This window comes from Pelobates fuscus, chromosome 3 (assembly GCF_036172605.1).
Source record: "Pelobates fuscus isolate aPelFus1 chromosome 3, aPelFus1.pri, whole genome shotgun sequence".
Classification (NCBI taxonomy): domain Eukaryota; kingdom Metazoa; phylum Chordata; class Amphibia; order Anura; family Pelobatidae; genus Pelobates; species Pelobates fuscus.
This window is the reverse complement of record NC_086319.1, coordinates 375,665,177-375,686,866: the sequence shown is the minus strand read 5'-3', so window position 1 is coordinate 375,686,866 and position 21,690 is coordinate 375,665,177. Positions and strand designations below refer to the sequence as shown.

The 21,690-nt window shown below is 38.1% G+C and overlaps 1 protein-coding gene across 2 annotated transcripts in view; it reads right to left on the bottom strand.

Annotated features, from left to right (window-relative positions):
* Window positions 1-8,569: 8,569 nt before the first annotated feature.
* Window positions 8,570-21,690, bottom strand: part of LOC134603473 (intercellular adhesion molecule 5-like) — a 39,295-nt gene continuing 26,174 nt past the window's right edge. The window contains exons 2-8 of one of the 2 annotated variants that reach the window (XM_063449467.1): window positions 19,813-20,055; window positions 17,275-17,589; window positions 15,394-15,684; window positions 14,693-14,956; window positions 12,367-12,582; window positions 10,932-11,195; window positions 8,570-9,117 (exon numbers count right to left, since the gene is read on the bottom strand). In XM_063449467.1, coding sequence (XP_063305537.1) covers window positions 8,942-9,117; window positions 10,932-11,195; window positions 12,367-12,582; window positions 14,693-14,956; window positions 15,394-15,684; window positions 17,275-17,589; window positions 19,813-20,055 — 1,769 coding nt within the window. In that variant the 3' untranslated portion in view covers window positions 8,570-8,941. Of the gene's footprint in view, window positions 9,118-10,931; window positions 11,196-12,366; window positions 12,583-14,692; window positions 14,957-15,393; window positions 15,685-17,274; window positions 17,590-19,812; window positions 20,059-21,690 lie in introns of both variants that reach the window. The other variant, XM_063449465.1, reaches the window with a different exon arrangement.

Here is a 21,690-nt window from a genome sequence, read left to right as displayed (position 1 = left end):
AAGGTAAGTTTTAACCCTTTTCCCCTTTCCAGAGCCCGGCGGGAGGGGGTCCCTGAGGGTGGGCGCACCTTCAGGGCACTCTAGTGCCAGGAAAACGAGTATGCTTTCCTGGCACTAGAGTGGTCCTTTAACTTTGCATTTCTCTATGTTAAATTTCATCTGCCATTTTAGTGCCCAGTCCCCCAATCTATCCAAATCCCACTGCAGTAAAGCAATATCCTGCTCACATTTTATTACTTTACTTTACAAAGTTTTGTGTCATCTGCAAACACTGAAACATGGCTGGGTTTCAAAGTTTGTCATGGGGGTTAAGGGTTTCCCCATTCACCATCAGGTCTTTGAAAGGAGGCGGCAAACTTATTTCGACCGGATGGGGTACATTTGACTGAGGTCGGGCTCAATCTCTTTAATATGGCGATCCAGGAGGCGGTGGAACAGGCCTTGGGTTGGGTTGCATGTCCTTGCCAAATAGGGTGGGAGATGGTTTGCAGGTAGATGAATAGGGGAATATGGCCAGGTCTCATCCTCCCCTGTTTCTTATGGTGAACCTTAAGGGGTACCAGGTTGGATGTGTCCCACCGAGCTAAACGCCGGCTGGTGGGGAGCATTATGGTTGGATCCCCACCGAGCTAAAAGCAGGCTGGTGGGGAGCTATGGTTGGATCCCCACCAAGTTAAAAGACGGCTGGTGGGGCGCCCAAAAAGGAAGAGGAATTTATTATGCTGAGGGAAGAGGTAAGAGCCTTTAAGAAGGGGTGAGTTAGATTGGCAAGGACGTTTTGGTTACATTACTGTATGACATTATGCAACGTTATTTATATGTCCATTTATGATCGTTTTATTATGTACAGTGTTATACGTTTGAATGCGTTATACAGTATGTGGATGTTTTAATAAATGCTGTGGCCTGTTATATCCAAGTTTTAGTGTCTGTCGTTATTTGGGGAATTCATGGATGATTTGAGGGTGATATCTCACCCAATGCCCACTACATACACACAAGACATACATAACAGTGTGAGGACCTGGTGGGAGACTGCAGTGACACAGTGGGAACCAATCAGAGTGCTGGACACAAAAACCCTCCTGCAACCACTATATCTGGGCTGAGCTGAGAAAATGGCTTAAGCCGAAGGGAACAAGTACCTAAGTGTATACTAGCGGTCAACCAAAGAAAAGGGACGCTCTCCATTGAGGAGAGGAGATCCCTCGATCTAAGGACACCACTGGATAGAGTATACCCTCAGCTATCTGTGTTGCGAACGACAAGCATGTTAGCGGTCATTCAAGACATTACTAGCCAGGTTTGGTGCCTTGTGGCTGGACAGTGCTATCCGCACAGCTTCGTTAAAGTTCCAGGATGTTTACTGCTATGTGCCACAAAGTCTGCAGTAAAAGGAACACTCTCAGTTGGCCACATTGACCAAGGTTATCTGGTCAGAGAGCCATGAGATGGAGGACTGTAACAAAAAATACACAACTCTTTCAATCCGGTCACATTAAATACAGTACTCTGTTGCAAACTGCACCAACTCAACACACAGTGTTAACCTTTTGTTGTCCACATGCCCAGATAATTGTTCAAGTAGAAACTCTTACAGCAAATGTCCTGCCACATAAGATGACTCACTCTATGGCGATCTGCTGCTGCTTATGGTGTCAAAGAAATCAAACTAGTTAGCAGGAAATACAGTAACTATTTTCATTAAAGGAACACTCCATGAGTCATAAGCACTACCCCTGGGAAGGTATGTGAAGCATTTTAAAGAGATAATATTCAGGAATTCATTAGGAACAACATTACTTTTAGCAAAAACCAGCACGGTTTTATGAAACATCTATCATGTCAAACTAGCTCACTTGCATTCTACAAAAAAAGTAAGCAGAAGTACAGATCAGGGTGTTGCAATCGGTGTGATCTAATTACATTTTGCCAAGGCGTTTGATACGGTTCCTCATAATAGGTTAGTGTTAAAGGGACACTCTAGGCACCCAGACCACTTCATCTCATTTGAGTGGTCTGGGTGCCTTGGCCCTCTACCCTTAACCAAGTTTGTCAAAACACTGTGGTTTTTGCTAAACCGCAGTGTTTTGGTTAAATTGAAAATCCCACCTCCAGCTGCCTTCTCTTACCTAGCCGCTAGATGGTGCTTCCGCATCCATAGGAGAGGAAAGGTGAGTTACGACGTGCGACGCCCCCACGCACTGTATGAGGACGTCGCACATCACGTGGGTCTAATGCAGCTTCACAAGGGGATTCAATGAATCTCTGCGTGAAGCGTGCGAGGGGCGGGGCGCTGCGTTACATGCGCATGCGCTCTTGCTTCCCAATGATTCCCAATGAGTATGAGCTCATTGGCGGAGGGAAGGAGAGTGGGTCAGCTGATCGGATGACGCGGAAGGGGGTGTAGACGACGGAGGATGGATGTGTGACGCGGCGCTGGAAATAAGGTAAGAATTATAATATTTATTGAAGTTTATATGTCTTGCAAGGGGGGTTACAGAGGTGCAGGGGATGGGTAGAATTTAGTTTGGGAGGAAAATAAGCTGTATTTTCGGTGAGTAGAGTTTCCCTTTAAAGTAAAAGAGAGTGGTCTAGATGAAAATTCTTGTTCTTCGGTAGAACATTGGCTTGAAGATATAGTGTAGAGAGTTGTCATTAATGGCAGACTTTCAAGGTGGACAAAAGTGGTCATTGGTGTCCATCAGGGGTCTATTGGTGGACAACTTATTTTCAACATATTTATAAGTGATATTAAAAGTCATGTGTCAGATGAAACAAAACTAGGTAAGGTAATACAATGTGAGCAGGATATTACTTTGCTGCAGAGGGATTTAGATCAACAAACAAATGGCAGATGAAATGTAACCCCCTTCAGGACGGAGTCAATAGTACACGTTCTGATCAAAACAAAACGTAAACAAAAACTGGAATTTGCGCTATATGTCTGTTCGACCGTAATTCACCGCTGTCACATTAAGTGCACCCACACTTATTATATATCATTTTGTTCAGGAGAAACAGGGCTTTAGTATATCATTAACTATTCATACATGGAACATAATTTATTATGAATAAAATTTAAAAAAAAATGTGAGAAAATAAGATTTTTTTTTTAAATTTGTATTTCCGTCTGACATTTTAGCTGTTAATGTCGTAATACTGTAAGGTTTTACTGGGAACAAAAGCACATATTTGTAATCAGCGATGTCTCACGAGTAAAACAGTACCCCCCATTAACAGGTTTTATGGTGTTTTGGAAAGTTACAGGGTCAAATATAGAACGTTCCATTTTCAAATTGAAATTTGCCAGATTAGTAATGTTACCTTTGAAACGGTGTGTTAGCCAGGAATGAGAATTACCCCCATAATGGCATACCATTTGAAAAAGTAGACAACCCAAGGTATTGAAAGTGGGATATGTTTAGTCTTTTTAGTAGCCACTTAGTCACAAACACTGGCCAAAGTTAGCATTCAAATTTGTTTTTGTGTGAAAAAAGCAAAAAACTAATATATGGCCAGTGTTTGTGACTAAGTGGTTACTAAGAAAGACTGGACATACCCCACTTGCAATACCTTGGGTTGTCTACTTTTGCAAATGGTATGCCATCATGGGGGTAATTCTCATTCCTGGGCTACCATACGCTCTCAAAGGCAACATAACCAATCTGGCAAATTTCAATGTCAAAAAAATGAAATGCAAGCCTTATATGTGACTCTCTAACTTTTCAAAACACCATAGAACCTGTACATAGGGGGTATTGTTATTCTCGAGAGACTTTACTAAACACAAATATTAGTGTTTTAAAACAGTAAAACATATTACAACAATAATATAGTCCAGTTCGCGTGTGAAAAATGCAAAAAACGTCACTTTTACTTAAAATATCATCGTTGTAATACAATTTATCATTTTGAAACACTAATATTTGAGTTCAGCGAAGTCTCCCGAGTAAAACAGTACCCCCTATGTACAGGTTTTATGGTGTCTCGGAGAGTTACAGGGTCAAATATAGTGCTTGCGAATTGAATTCTCTGCACTTTCTCCCTGTGTTGTCAGGCATGTCAATCAAATTTTAATTAATCAAATCACATAATTATGTTAAAAGATTTCTTAAATACACACGTAGAATTTTAATATATATGCATTTATAGGTATTTAAATTCTACGTGTATACTAATGTAATCTTTTATGTAATTATTAACCCTGCCTGCTGTAAACATAGCAGTTTCAGAGAAACTGCTATGTTTACATATGGGTTAATCCAGCCTCTAGTGGCTGTCTCATTGACAGCCGCTAGAGGCGCTTCCGCGCTTCTCACTGTAAAAATCACAGTGAGAAGACGCCAGCGTCTATAGGAAAGCATTGAGAAATGCATTCCTATGGACTGACTGAATGCGCGCGAGGCTCTTGCTGCACATGCGCATTCAGATGATGACGTCGGAAGTACGAGGAGAGTCCCCAGCACAGAGGGACCCCGGCGCTGGAGAAAGGTAAGCGTTTAACCCCTTCCTCCCCCTTCAGCCCGGCGTAAACACTACGTAAACACTACACACAAGTAAATCAAATGGATATAGTACATTCAAAAACACAACTGCTTTCAAGTTCAAAACACTACACACAATTACAACCCTACATTCACACACACATACTCCATGGAAAAACATGCACATATTCAAACATGCAAACATTGCTCACAAATACAACCATGCAAGGGTGGGAAATTAGTAGATCCACAGCTGGCAAAGCATTGGGATGATCTACCTTCTGGCCATCCTTGCACTAGAGGTGGGTCCAAAAAATATTTCTTGTACCATGGTCCATTCTACATTAGTACTGACACTGCTGTTTAACCAATGCTATCTTGGTGAACTGAGGAGGCGGCTTCCTATAGAGGGAATGTCCATTTGCTATCAGTTTGTTTTCCGTACATTCAATCACGATGTATTCATGAGGAACGTTGAAGGATAACAGAGAAGATGGATTTTGTGCGCAGCTTATTTTCACTCTAGGACCTTAATCACACAAATCATTTACTTTGGTTTATGTTTCTATGTTGCCCATTTGTTAATTAATTTTTTTGGTAGTCATCTGATAGAATCCATGTAATAATAACACTTGTGGTTAAGGATGCTGAAATTATTTGCAGTGATTGACACTGAAATAGCTTAGTAAATAGAACACATCCAGCAAAGTGGTGTGCTCACCATGCACATTCTTAACCACATTGTTCATAATGCATTCCAATATATTTGCTTAAGGGCCCTTTGATAACTTTCACCCTAAGGAAACTGAACTTACAGACCTATAATTACAAGGTAAACCATAGCTTTTTATGTGCCTAACACTAAGATTTGGAAAATGTGCCGGAAAAGAGCAAATCCTGGATGCTTGTTTATCTATTACTATAGTAAGTTCCCTAAGTATTTGTCGGTGCAAATTATATGACGCTGGGACTTCATTAACCTTCATTTTATTTATTATGTGTCACTTTGTCCTACGTTAGGTAATCACATATTTTAGTAATTATTTTTGTTTCCCAAAACCCATGCTTCACTATTTTTTTGGATTAATTGAAATATATAGACACATAAGTAATATTTCAGTCAAAAGCATTTATTTAATATTTAAAAACAATATTTTTTCAAAGTGTTTTCTAAATAATAAAATATATATGTAAAAACAGGATATGTATTATAATGAGAAAAATTGTCAGCCGTATATCACTTCACACAGAAATTGAATTTGTGAATTTAAACAAGATAGATCTTTGTCGTACAAGCTGTGGGGGGTTTTACATCCTATTAAAATGATCACAACTCTAATACAACCAGTGTAAAACATGTTCGCAATACGCACAAAGTTACATTTAAGTGAAGAAAAATATATAACATTTTTATTTCTGTTATCTAAATTTGAGTATTTGACCAAAAAATTATAAAGGAACTCAGGGGTAGTGAGAGGCAGAATTAAAAAAAGACCAGTGTAACAAATACAGCAGCAACGTTATCAAGCTTGACGTGATGAAGACCTTAGTTAAGGTTGAAACGTTGTTCCTGTATTTGTTAGACTGATCCTATTAAATCTGCCATTTACTACACTTGAGTTTAATTTTTGGTTTACTACTTATACATTGGGGTTTGGAAGCCCCAGATCAGGATCTGCATACTGGACTAGTTCTTGAAGAAGAGTTATTTTACCTCTTATTTCATATCTAAAAGATCAGAGCCAAAACACTGATTAACATTACAAAAACAACAAGGGTTATATTCACTAAACAGTAATTAGTGTTGAATGATACGTCAAGGGGTTTATTTACCAGAAACTGAACTCGAGCCAATTGAAACTGAAGTTGCACAATTCAAGGCAAAAAAAGTTAGGAACATAACTGATATGTTCTAATGCCTCAATTTTCACTTTGATTTTGTGAATTTGACTTTCAATTTACCGTAATACACTGATTAGTAGACAACCTTTATAGTTGTAAAATTTTATTAAAAATGACCATATTTGTAGAATATATGGAGAATGTATCCAAGTTTGCAATATTGGGCTAAAAACAAGGAAAACATTGTTAAATGGCCGTAATTTAATGTTCAGAGAATAAACAGATTATGTTCTGGTATCCTGTGTCCCTGACTGGTCTGCTTCTGAAGAATCAGAAGAAATAACATGCAATCTCAGTGCAAGTGCATCATGGTTACTCTGCACTCGCCCTAGTTGACTATATAGCAATGGACACAAGAGCCAAGCTGTCACACCGTATTGTCCAGATAATGCTTATTGCGTAGATTATTTGCTTTTGGACCATGAGATTAAACCATCAGATTGTTATGACACCATATGTTGGCTTTGGAGAATGTGTTGATAGTTTTGAATATAGTTCCCTTTTAGATGTTGAACGTAAGGGCCAACAAGGGCTTGATGGTCTACTGTGATTTATTGAGGCACGGTGGTACCGATGTCTCTTCTCAGCCATGCTATGGACTATCGGGGTATAATGCCATTGCATGGCAACCTCAAGTCTTCATAGATTATAGTTAAGAGAGGGCATGGAAGGCACCACCAGGAGAAAAAAGGAGCACAGAGATACTGAGCTCGACAGGCTGAAATTCAACCACCTCCAGGGATCATTTATAGCTTCAACACTTATCTTGCTTGGAGAGACTTAATTTATACAAATTTACTTCTACTAGAAACTTCTTCAGAATACTTATCCCTCCTGTGAGACATCCTAGATTTTTCAGTCAAACCAATTCCCAGTGCCTCTGAAATCTCTAAATACTTCCATGGTATTCATAAAAAAAAAAAAAACAATATAGTCGGTATCTGTTTTTACATTAAATCATAAAAAAAATCTGACAATATTCATGTCAAGAAGTTTATATAGGTCAGTGTTTCCTAATGATTTTAATGAGACATTAGTGTGCAAAGATACATGTGTTAAGAAATTGCAATACAAAATAAATATTGTAGATAGATGCACAATGTCAATGTCTGCAGTAACGTTCTTGATACTTTATACAAATTCACAAAACCGTTTTATTAACAACCAGACGAAAAACCATTTGGTGGCACTAGGGGTTATATGTGTGCCCCATCTATATCTCCATTACCATGACCTTCAGCAGAACACGAATCGCAGTGGTATTGTAGAGGCTAGATTATTTAAGTATTTTAGTTCCTTTAGTATTGCTTTAATATTTTCACTTGATGGTCCGTTAACATACATAAACAGTCCGTATATATACATAAGATTTAAGGAAGAATTAAAAAAAAATGTTTTACTTATAGAAACATAAAATAAATCAGTTTCTGACCAAGAACACAAGACCCCACTAACAAATAACAGGAAACATTAACAACTATATATATATATATATAAATTATTTCTAGTTTTCTGAACAGTGCAGTATTACAGTATAGCTTAAAAGAAAAAAGAAACAAGGCATATGTTTTTATGGTGGAGGGTCTTCCATAATAATTTAGATTTGTGAGGTTATTTCATTGCACAGAAAGTAGAACAGTATCCTGTTGAGTGCTCACAGAGCATAATAATCTGGGTTTATAACAAGTTTATGATGTGAAGAGTTGCAAAGTTGACGTATGTGGAGAAACTAACCTAAACACATCAACACAGAAATTGTGTAAAATAAACAAATTAATATTGTCACATCCTGTTTCGTTATTGCCTTTCACAAAATGTAGAAGCTTTTTTTCCCTTCCTCGACCTCAAGCATAGTTCACACATTTGACTTTTCAAAATCTTTCCCAGTGAGCAAAGACCATGATGAGATGGAACCTTTAAGAGAAAGACACATGGACTTAACAGTTATATAACACACTATTGTGTGATCTGTGACAACAAAGAGCAGCCCAAACATTAGGCGTAGGATTTGTGAACAATGATGAATAAGGCTTTGCAGTTCAGGGTCTGATTCAAGGTAGGACAACCCACCAGATGTCAGTCGACTAAACGTCCAAGGATCATCAAGCAGTTGAACGAGTATTTAAAAAACTTAAATCTCTTATTTTTCATACTGATTTAAACATACAAAAATGTTTTTTTTTTTCTCAAATGTCAATCAGGTTAATACTTTATCCATGTACACAGAGTACGAAAAAAAGCAATCCCACCGCATATCCAGTTAATGTCTTCACTGCTCCACGATTAATGCTCTCCCAGTCATGGTGGCACAATGCCAGGTGGGCTAGAAAAGGGGTCTATAGTATTTGTGCTGCAAATGCAAATCCAACGACGGACTAATCTCCATGATATAGTATTTGGCCTCAGCTCAAAACATTTCTTCATGCACTCATTTTATCTGTACATTCATAAATAGTAGTCACATCAAAACAGTACAAGCAGTAAGAACAGCAATGTCATATGTCTTTGGTGAGTAGTAGTATTCCATTTTTTATATTTTTTACATCTAGAACTCAGGCTCCATTGCTCAGTGGGATGTTTTCTTTGGATAATTTCTTCTGCTTTGAATTTTGTACGTGGTAGCTGCCTATTTTTCCCTTTCGCCATAGGTAGTATACTAAGAGGGCAGCGGCTGCTAGTAAAACAATTATAACTATTACAACGATGATAACTGGCAACCAATTTTTACCTGAAAATAAAAAGATAATGATAATGAAATAAATAAAATAACAATGGATTTCAACAATTATGGCAAACAAATTATATGATACTCGATGGACAGCTTATGTGCGTGGTATAATGAGGATCTAATAATCGAGAGGGTCTTCCTTTAAATCAGGAAATGTATTCAGACTGATGAAAAAAAATCTAAAAAGGTTTAAGAATCAATGGAATGTTCAGGACTTTAGTTGGATGAGAGACTCTAAAACAGGACAATTTAGACATAACTAGAAGAGTCTGAAGTAAGGAGAGACTTAGAGAAGGAAGTTTTCAAGCATACTCATTAAGGACCGATTATGTTCTTGACATCATCACAAGACCTTAAGACATATATAAATGTTTTGCTTGCTTATCATTGGAAGCACTATAAGGCCCCTTTGCCGCTAAATGGATGGAAGTTCTATGATGTTTAAAGCCCAGATTATTATGATGGACTGCCATTGGTCCTTAAGGGATTACATATTAAATGGTGTAAAAGAAGCATAATTAATGTCTACTACCTTACTGTTTAATCCTTTAAAAGGACCAAATGTACCGTATATACTCGAGTATAAGTCGAGTTTTTCAGCACATTTTTTGTGCTGAAAAACCCCAACTCGACTTATACTCGAGTCAATGTCTGTATTATGGAAATTTACATTGCCATAATACAGACAGGGGGCTGTGTGCGTTTATTTACCTCTCCTGCAGCTCCTGTCAGCTCCCTTCTCCTCTGCGCCGATCCGGTCAGCACCAAGTCTCTCGAGAGCCGCGGGGTCATAGTGCGGCCGCGAGACTTACACTGGGACTTGCAGAGGGAGCTGACCGGACCGGCGCGGAGGAGAAGGGAGCTGACAGGAGCTGTAGGAGAGGTAAGTGCTTCCTGACAGCCCCCCTCCACTGAACTGCCAATGCCACTGGACCACCAGGGAGTGAGAGCCCCCCTCCCTGCCATGTATCAAGCAGGGAGGGGGGACGAAAAAAATAATAATAAAATAATAATAAAATAAAAAATTATAAAATAAAAAATACAACAAAATAGTTATTAAAATAATTTAAAAAATAATAATAATAAAAATGCCCACCCCCCCTCCACCAAGGCTCTGTAACACACACACACACACACTGCACTCATACACACACTGCACTCATACACACACTGCATTCATACACACTGCATTCACACACACAGACACTGCATTCATACACACAGACACTGCATTCATACACACAGACACTGCACTCATACACACACTGCACTCATATACACACACTGCATTCATACACACACTGCATTCATACACACACTGCATTCATACACACACTGCATTCATACACACACTGCACTCATACACATACTGCACTCATACACACACTGCACTCATATACACACACTGCATTCATTATATACACACACTGTAAATAAATATTCAATTAATATAATTTTTTTAGGATCTAATTTGATTTAGAAATTTACCAGTAGCTGCTGATATTTCCCACCCTAGTCTTATACTCGAGTCAATAAGTTTTCCCAGTTTTTTGGGGTAAAATTAGGAGCCTCGGCTTATATTCGGGTCGGCTTATACTCGAGTATATACGGTAATCACATTATGAAATATAACAATTAAGTAGCTCTGGCATACAACATTAGGATATAGACTTATTTAGAAATTGAGACTTTTATAAACTAAACCTTTATATGGGCAAAGTTTGGAGAGGGAGAATAATAAAAAAATATATAATAATAAACAAAGCATACATTTGCTGGCTTATGAAAGGAAATGTGTTTTGGTGTACACATACCTTTAACGGTTATATCAATTCTTGTTTCTGCTATTCCATGCTTGTTCTTGACATTACAGATATATTCGCCGCTATGGCTATGTGTTGCGCTGTTAATAATAATGAATCTATTTTTCTCTGCATATTCCACGCTGGTGCCAGGTGGGATAACCCAGCTGTATTCGCACGTGGGTAGACAATCAGACTCGCACGTCAGGTTCACAGAATTTCCTTCGTCGATATCGCTGTTGGGTGTTTTTGAAATTACAGGACTTGAAGGCTGATCTAGAGGGAAAAGGCAAAATTAAAGGAATCAATGATTGGGAGCTGTCAATGAAGAAAAAAACAATATGAATATTTAATATAATAAAATACATTCCATGGTGGATTTTTATTCCTAACACTGTAAAAAAAATAAAATCGGCCTTGGCATTTCTGAGCAAAGCAGACCATTGCAAATTTGTGGATCTCCTTTTCTTTTTTCTCTATTTTGCATAGAGTTTATCATAAGTTATACAGTGCGTAGTGGTATAGAATATAATATAGAACGTACATGTTTCAAATAGCTGAAGGGCCAATTAAAATATGGATATATAAATACTAAAAATAGATTTTCTCACCCCTCCTGGGTGGTATGTTTATTCCTAATTCTCGGGTACTCTACTAGAGGCCTGGGAGTTTGAGGGTTCTGCACAGTATATAAATATAAATATATATTCTGTTTATATCTACAGTTTTGCTCAAAAGCATTTGCATCCCCTGGCAGAAATTGTGAAATTTTGGCATTGGTTTTGAAAATATGACTGATCATGCAAAAAAAAAAATATTTTATTGAAGGATAGTGATCATATGAAGCCATTTATCATCACATGGTGTTTGGCTCCTTTTGAAATCATAATGATAACAGAAATAACCCCCAATTGGCCGCTGATCAAAAGTTTACATACCCTTGAATGTTTGACCTTGTTACAGACACACAAGGTGACATACACAGGTTAAGACGGCAATTAAAGGTTAATTTCCCACACCTTTGGCTTTTTAAATTGCAATTAGTGTCTGTGTATAAATAGTCAAAGAGTTTGTTAACGGTCATGTGGATGCACTGAGCAGGCTAGATACTAAGCCATGGCAAGCAGAAATGAACTGTGCATGCGTAACAAGGCAATGGAACTTTAAAAAGGATAAAAAAATATATCCAAAGCGTTGAAAATGCCAGCCAGTACTGTTGAAATTCACTTTGATTTCTCCTTTTAATGAATAACCATGTAAATATTCTAAACTGTCCTGTCAGAGAGTATATGTTGAAAATTACATAACTGGACTTCAAACCAAAGAGTTTAACAGTAGCACAATGTTTGCACAAATCCCATATTTATCAGTAGTTACATTTGAATATATAATGTCTAAAATCGTTGTTACTGGGGAGATTCCAAGGTGCTCAGAGCACTAGACTTACATTGCACTGTCAGGTTCACTGAGGTTGTAACATTTCCCAGACGGTTTGAAGCTACACACGTGTATGTATCGGAGTCATTCTTTGTCATTAGAAAAGGAATATTGCAATTAGTTTTAGCTTCTGGGTTCCCTTCAGCACTGCAAATAAAGTCTTTTGTCTTGTTTTCTACCCATATGAAGCGTTCAGGACACAGATCATTTGTGAAGCGTGGAGGATCTGAGATAGATGGAAAAACAATGTAAATCAGAAATGTACAGACAAATGCAACGTGACAGATTTTCTAAGGCTGTCCTGGCTAATTTGAAATTTGATTAGCATCTAAATTCCTGTATTTGTCACTGTCATTAAGTCACCCACTGGGATTGTGCTTCTGCCAATTAAATGTCCCATCCTTGTCATTATAGAATTATGCTTCACAGTGAGACTGACAATTTTAACCCAGAGCTTGCCCAAGATACCCACCGCTCCCCTATCCAGCCAACTCTGCCCACCTTCTGAAGTCATATAATTACCCACAAGTTCATACACATACCCAGTCACTCACACAAACACGTATATTGTCACTTTCACACAAAACTAGCAATTTCCATTCACATACATACACATCTAATTAGCCATGCACACATACTTTATTAGCCACTGACACAACTAGCCACTTGCATGGCACACATACATGAAAATCTAGTAATTCACACGTTTCTGCCAATGGCAGAGATATATAACAAACACCTATCTGTGCCAACCCTTGTATCGCGCACACCTAAAAAGACACACACTCACATACTCCAATTCACAGGTAGCCCAGAGAAGTGCATGTTGTAGAACTGCAAATACCATGATGCTTTACCTGCCTTAGTTGTGCTGGTGATCTACCCTTTATCCACCCTTGCTCGAATTACGCACTCTCTTCTTTATCACATGCATTGACATACACATATATATACATACAAAGACATATTTCTATAGGGACATACAATGCAATGAGTTACACCTGCTCTAATTGAGTTATGCACTCAGTCCTCCCCCTTCTCCTCATGTATGTTGATATTGAAAGGGTCAAATCAGATTCTTAAACAACATTAGTTGCTGAAATGCATGAACTGTGTGTCCTCTTTTTTTCATTTTAAAAAAAGTGCAGATTTTAATTAACCTTGTTACACTCCCCCTTTTTTCAAGTCTGTAATTGGTTCTGTTACTTCCTGGTTTGTTTAGTTCAATGGAACTAAGCTCAAGAAGAGGCCAACAGTTCAGAGCACCTGCCTTGAAAAGCCTTCTCACTGAGCTGCATTGGAAAGTCTATGATTGGACAGTCACAGAAAGTCTGGGTGGGGCTAGAAGAGGAGGGCTGACAAATGCTGCAGACAGCGTTTGCAAACTGTTTATAGAAATACCCCCAATTAAATAAAATGGATATTTAAATGCATGACTGCTTTTATTTAGGGTTGATTTACTAAAGTGATTTTTATTGTAATTAATTATGCTCACTACACTGAAGCGTATAGATGCTGAGCATAATTAACCACTGCTACCAGCACCTGGTAATACTGCAGGGTAGGCACAATGGACCACTAAGGGGCATCAGTGATGATCTCTGGATGTCACTGGTCAAAGTGGCTCTGTTACTTTTCTTTTAAATTAATTATTTTTTCCCTCTCTTTTTCTTTTTTTTTTTTTCTTCGTTTTTTTCGAAACCAGCTTAGATTTTTAGTTACACATAGAAAGGGCAGCTTTTTAGTATGGGAAGAGTGATTTTTGGCAATTTTTTGCAGTGGATGGAGCTACAGCGAAGTTCCATTTCAGATGCTAAGCTAATTTGCCCACGATCTATATTAAAGCATTTGCTTTTTCCAAATAAAAAAATAAAAAAAGAATCCCACTGAAGAGCAAGCTGCAGACATCATGGACAGAGGAGAACAGAATGGAGGCACCCATGAAGTAAACATAAAAAATATAAATAATGGCAAGTGTCAATTAAATGACCCCCTCCATCCAAAATAAACAAGAGAATTTAATGCTCTACACGGCACCCTAAAATGAATTATTAGTATTTTTTTCTCGATCCCACAAGTCCTGCATGCTAACCTTGTAGCATTTACTACCATGACCAATGGGACTCAACACGACCACTTATAGGATGAATTAAACTCAGGGAACCTGTCACTGTCATTGGGTCACTAAGTTCCACTGTGGTGATAATTTAGCCAGTAAATGTGCAGCTCTAATCAGTATATCCTGATTCTTAGAATAAGTGACAATGAATAATTTCACATCTGTAATATTAATTAGGTCAGAGAATGTAGTGCTGTGATCATAATAAGTCACTTACAGTGGACGGACAACACCTTTGATGCAACTTCAGCAATATTTGGATTTTCCCTTAGATAGGCCTTGCAGGTTATGTTTGTAGTACGAGCTCGCCTTGTCACAGTGAAATCACAATTTTGCTGATCTTCACATGCCTTTTCCTGGTCGTAAAATATTCCTACAGAATAGGGCTCTATATTTTGAGTTGTCAAATCGCAATATGCAGTCACTGTGTTATCCAAGTCAACAGTGTCAATGGGCAGAGTAAAATTAACTGTAGGATGTTCTGTAAAAAAGTAAAATAAAGTAAAAACAAGCACAGGTTAGAAATGATGAAAACTGTCCCGTCAAACAAATCATTATTACGGCTGGTTTGACATCAGTCTTGTGTAAACCTTCCTTTACTAAAAAGCCCAGCAGTTTCAGATTTTAACAATGCATTTTAGATTGACTGCTTTGGATGTGACACATGCTTGTATATGATAGGGTTAGCCCTTACAATACCCCACGATATCGATGAGAATGAACTTCAACTGCCCCTGACCAAGAGAATATGAGAGTGCCATCTCAACTTTCTTAAACAGCCCTTCTAAAACAGAGGCCAACATTAATATTGCTCTAGAACTATTTGAATGAAATATAGCCAAATCTCCATTCCGTTTATAAGAAGAAAAGTTATTACGTTATTTTTAGTGAGCAATCAATTTACATGGATTTCCATACCATAAATATTTACATCCAAGGTTTGATTTTTGGCAAAGTTGAATAATTGTGCTTTACATTTGAGTTTATATTTTCCAATAGGACTGCTACTTGTTGAGTATGAACCAGTTCCCATCACGGTGCCATCGGTAAGTCTTTCTATGTTGGGACTCAAATAAGTCTCTTCAAATAAAATATCTAAAGTTACATTTTCTGGAGGGAACACATGAGGAACCGTGCATTTAAATGAAGAATTAGCATTTGATCCTTGTTCAATCCACACCTCTGAAGATATTTCTGGAGATGGTAAGTCTGTAAGTACAAATACAAATATAAATAAATAAAAAAATCATATCTTGTAAGAAAAATAGATTACTTTTCATGTATAGTTGTAAATGTACTAAAGTAAAATAAATCTAATGTAATTTTACAGCAATGAATAACTACAGCCTCTTTGACTACATGTTGACTAATTGTTGGCTGGGCAGTTTTGATTTGGGCCCAGAATCAGGACATCAGACCCAACATTGCTCATTCCCTCAAAAAAGTGAAAATTTCTCCAAAACAAAAAAAAAATCTATTAAAATAATTTTAAAATATATATATATTTTTTTTTTCCAAACGTTTGAAAAACAAGTGAAATTTGATGACATTGACTGTTGTGCTTTAAAAAGGACACTGCAAACACCACAACAAAGAATGTTATGCATAAGTTATGGTGCAAAGACCTCCCTTGTTTCCATGAACATAGGTCTCAATTTAATAAACTTTCCAGAAGCTTCAATACTGTCAGAATTATTTATTTATCTAAAGAAGTCGCCATTAAAGTCTATGGGAATTTTTCTAGATAAATCATTCGGATGTTTTTCTAAACATGCTGAATCATTTGGGAAGCTTATTTAATTGTGTCCATAGCTACAGGAATCTGGTTTTATAGCTGCAGTGATTTTGTTTTTCATTCTCTCTTTTAAATATGCAGCAGGGAAATGGTTCTTCCCTTTTCCCATATACATATTTCTAATATTCCAAACTTGAAAAACTGAACTAGAATTCCCTAAAACCTCGTGTTGTGCCTATAAAGCCGTGCTGTGCAGGGATCTATAGGATACTCATACCTGCCGACATTAGAATGTAAAAAGCCAGGACAGGTAGGTATGCAATCAGTGTGGTGTGCCAGTAGCACAGTTTGAATCACTGGTTATGGACCTTAAATAAACAATGTCAATCGATCACTCATGCATGCCATGACATAAGGCAGTCTTGCAGGGTAGACTACGTGCAGAATTCTGCTGAAACGCTCTAGGACTTTGTTTCAAGATATTGAACAACATAGGAAAAACTCGGCTCAGCACAATGGGGGTCTCAATATCAGGAGTGTCACATTGGATTTAAAACATTCGGCAGGTATGCGTCAGCACTGCAAGGGATTGTTATGGAAGTGTTTTGATTGGCTGATTAATTTCCTGATCTGGAGAAAACTCACTGCAGAAGCTGCAAAATCTGAGCATCTGCAGCAAATGCAGAAACTTCAAATTGTTAAATTTATCTACATCAATATTTCTTTCAAAAGAGAATGGGTATACATCAACTTGGAGAGTCCCATTAAAGAGTTGTGCTTTAAACATTTTACTACTGAATCAAACTGCACCTGTAAAATGTCTACTAGACAAGGTAATATGTGAAATAATATCAGACAGTATTACTTTACTGAGAGGGTAGTGGATGCATGGAATAGCCTTCCAACTGAAGTGGTAGAGGTTAACACAATAGTGAATTACACTAACTATTACATGTGAAATACAATAGCGGCATGAGCCCACTAAAAACTATAGCCACCCCGGAATTCTCCTGAATTCATGTTATAAGGTAACATAATATATAAAGAGGAAATATGTAACTTACTGAATGTTCTGATGGTCACACTGGATGATGATTTAGTGACATTAGAATATGTCCCCAATTCCAGAATGGTATTACAGGAGAAATCCTTCAAGTTATCACTTCGCTCTGCTGTGAAATTATATGTCATTGTCTTATCAACCATTGTCTTCCAATTATTTTTTTCAAATGTTTCCTCATATATGATGTCCCTATCGCGAGTCACTGACATGCGTAGTAAAGGTTCAGGGAACACGCTGTAGACTTTGCAGGTGATGGTATTCACAGTCCCTTCTTCTAGCACCTCTGGCATATCGATTGTCACTTGGCTTGGTGGCACTATTAGACCAAATAAAGACTGTATTGAGTCGTGGCTAGAAACATGGCTACAGTACTGACAGCATCCTATTTAGCATATTCTTAAAGGGACACTATAGTCAACAGAACAACTACAGCTTAAAGGACCACTCTAGGCACCCAGACCACTTCAGCTTAATGAAGTGGTCTGGGTGCCAGGTCCAGCTAGGGTTAACTAATTGTTTTATAAACATAGCAGTTTCAGAGAAACTGCTATGTTTATCAATTAGTTAAGCCTTCCCCCTAATCCTCTAGTGGCTGTCTCACTGACAGCCACTAGAGGCGCTTGCGTGATTCTCACTGTGAAAATCACAGTGAGAGCACGCAAGCGTCCATAGGAAAGCATTATGAATGCTTTCCTATGTGACCGGCTGAATGCGCGCGCAGCTCTTGCCGCGCGTGCGCATTCAGCCGACGGGGAGGAGAAGAGGCGGATCGGAGGAGGAGAGCAGGAGGAGAGCTCTCCGCCCAGCGCTGGAAAAAGGTAAGATTTAACCCCTTTCCCCTTTCCAGAGCCGGGCGGGAGGGGGTCCCTGAGGGTGGGGGCACCCTCAGGGCACTCTAGTGCCAGGAAAACGAGTATGCTTTCCTGGCACTAGAGTGGTCCTTTAATGAATTTGTTCTGGTGAGTAGAATCATTCCCTTCAGGCTTTTTGCTGTAAACACTGTATTTTCAGAGAAAATGCAGTGTTTACATTACATCCTAGTGATAACTTCACTGGCCACTCATTAGATGGCTGTTAGAGATCCTTCCTGGGTCATGGCTGCCTAAAATGCATCCAAACATTCAGTGTCTCCTCCCTCTGCATGCAGACACTGAACTTCCCTCATAGAGATTCATTGATTCAATTGCCCCTGATCTGCCTCTTTGTCAGTCTCAGCCAATCCTATGGGGAAGCATTGTGATTGGATCAGGATACCACTTCTGTTGATGTCAGCAGGCAGTGGGCAGGTCTAAAGGAAACAGGAACAAAGCCAGCAGCTTCAGGCTTGAATACAAGTACAATTTTACTATATGTAGGGAGGCATGAGGGGACCAGGGGAGCTAGATGGTGGTTTTTAACCCTATACGTTTGTGTTGCTGACCCTATCGTGCTCCTTTAAACATTCTTAACATTATATTATCATGTAATTCCAAGGGTGATAAGGCCATAAGTAATATATGCAGCACGTATTGGTTAGGTAGTGCATGGGTTAATGCAACCTGTTTTTTTTAGGCGAATTTTGGAATTTTTTGGAGTTGTTAGCACTAATTAAAATTTGAAGACAGGTAGCTCGCGTGTGAGCATTGCTCAGGTGGCTATTACCGTTGCGAGGTGCTAATTTTCTGTATATGCAGGGTTACTTTTTTGCTAATACCTGCTTGTGCCAGCGATCATCTAAGTGGTGCCTTGCAGGAGCTATATCACAAGCCTCTCCCCCTTCCTCTTATTTATTTTATATGTAATAATCCTAATACAATCTGTATATATGTTTAAAGTTGTGTATTAATTATCTAAGTTAAGAGTGTTATTATTTTCCCGTCATGATATATCATTGGGATATGGTTATTTTCCTCTTAAAGGGAGAATAAACTTGTATGGTGAGTTATTTTGGTTAAGGCAGCCAGTTGTTTACCTGATTTGCTAAAGTTTTGTTTTAATATGCTGAGTTAATTTAGCTATTTCCCTTTACGCCTTAATAAACATTACCACGGCCTTACGGCATTCGTTATTTGGTGTCTGGTGTATTTGTTTATTATTCATTACAGCATACACTGCATTGGTTTACTATATAGTTCCAACAACTTGTACAGCTCTTACATTGAGTAAGTGGTTTTACAAACTGTTATTAGATATATCCAGTGAGAGTTGCAATATTTCTATTCTGGATACCGTTTGGCCCTTTTGGAGTTGTGATACTTGTTGCTGGATTCAGTTTTATTTGGGACAGTTACACTTGATGTGGATTACCTGTGGCTTTCTGGCTTTACCCTAGTTGGGCTATAGACTTCTTGCCTTTTACTTTTTTTGTTGGAATAAAGCTGACTACATAACTTATCAGCACATATTTTAATTAATCGTGGACATTTTTAATAAAAGTTAGTTGATTCTAATTCAGTACTTGTCACTTTTGACTTTTGTCTGCTCTTTAATGAATTTTGTTGCAGAGCACCCCTCTATCCTGTATGTCTTCCAGCCATAATTTGCAATACGTGTCACTTACCATAACCACAAAGTGGAGCTATACTGCTAATATTTCCATCAGCCGAAAAGCACGTTGCGGTGAAATTGCCCATTTCAAGAGCCACATCAACCGATGACCATGTGCTTCCTCTAAGGATGTTGCTCTTACGGAGATTTGTTTTCCAGACTGGAGTAGAACACGTGGAGGTGCAATTTAGAGTAATGATCTCATTAACTGCTCCAAACTCCTGATAGTCCATTACAGTTATTTCACAGGGTCGATCTTCTGAAAAATTTAAAAAATGTGTTAGAAATCAGAAAACAACAATTTAACAAGAAGGTTATTATATGATGCTACTTTCACTTTTTTTGTAAAAGTACCGTATGTTGATTATTCTGAGGCTACGAAAGAAAACGGAACAGATCTTTAAATACATAAAATAACAGCTATAAGGTGAAAGAAATGTGTGCCAAAAATGGGGAAACCCCAACACTCAAAATGAACACAAACGAGCACATGACCTTCACCCTAAAGTGGAAAACACGCACATATATAGAATAGTTCCATTAGCTGTTAAAAAGTTACCTTTATTACTCTAAGTTAAAATGTATCACACTGCATGCTGGTTTTTCCAACACATGCTACAATATGTCTATTGTGGAAGGGGTGCTGGGTTAGCAAAGACTGCACAATGATTGCCTGGTGCCTCACTCCTGCAGTACTGTGCCAACAGATATGCCAATCCTACTATTGTAATATGTAGATATATGGTATGAAACTGCATCCCATGTACCCGCCATCCTTGCCAGCCCGCCCGTGCTGGTGGCCTGGAAGGCAATAGACCCTTGCACCCTTTGTTTGCCCTTCCATGGGTTATAATGAGTTAAAAGGAGGAAGTGGCATGAGTAGCAGGGAGGGATGAAGATGTAGCTTGGATGGAAACAATGACAAGGCAAAGGGAAAAAGTAACTTGGGAAGGGGAGATTGAATAAAACAGGGCATTAACATGGAAAGAGGGAAGTGACAAATGAAAATGGTTACAGTGAGGTGACATAGGGAGAGGAAACAGGAAGGGGGCATGAGGAAGGGCACGAGGAAGGTGATTTGTGAAGAATGGATGTGGCATGGAAATGGGCAGTGAAACGAAGACGGGGAAGTGACAAATTGAACAGTCCTGCACTCACATATACACAGACACATGTATGCACACAGAGTTTTGCACTAAAATGTAAAATGAAAGCTAAAATAGCTAATCTAGAAAAATTCTTCTACTTAACTGTACAGCTTGGTTTTTCTATCCTTAAGTTTTTTTCTTTCTATTTTAATGTGTTTATTGAATAACCACAAACTCTATACCCCTATAACACACAAATATACCCCTACATTCATAATGTGATGTGCGCAAAGAATTTTACATTACACATCCTCATAGTATTCAAAGAAAAAAAAGCACTTAACTGTGCTTTTTATCTGTCACACTCTAATCAAAACCAGGTTGTGTATCCCTCCATAAATGTTACAAATATATTCCTCTGTTTAATGAAATAAAGCGTACAGCTCTCCCCACGTTTTATTTCTTACTATATATACTAATTCAGATATTTTTTTTTGTCAACATGTAAATTAGTTGTGTCTAAGTCTGAGTAAATAAGTTGTGTCTATTATTTCTGTAGGTTATGCCGATAATGCACAACATATAATATCCAACCTTACTTTATATGTAAATGTACTTCTGCATTTTGCAGTTACCTTGATACATTTTCACCAAACTATAAAATTGTGGATTGAAAATCATTTTGTCTCTCGGACAGCACCACAATTATTACCGAAGAGGGCTTTGCACTATATTTATTATTATTATTATTATTATTGCTATTTATACAGCGCCAACTAATTCCGCAGCGCTTTACCATATTA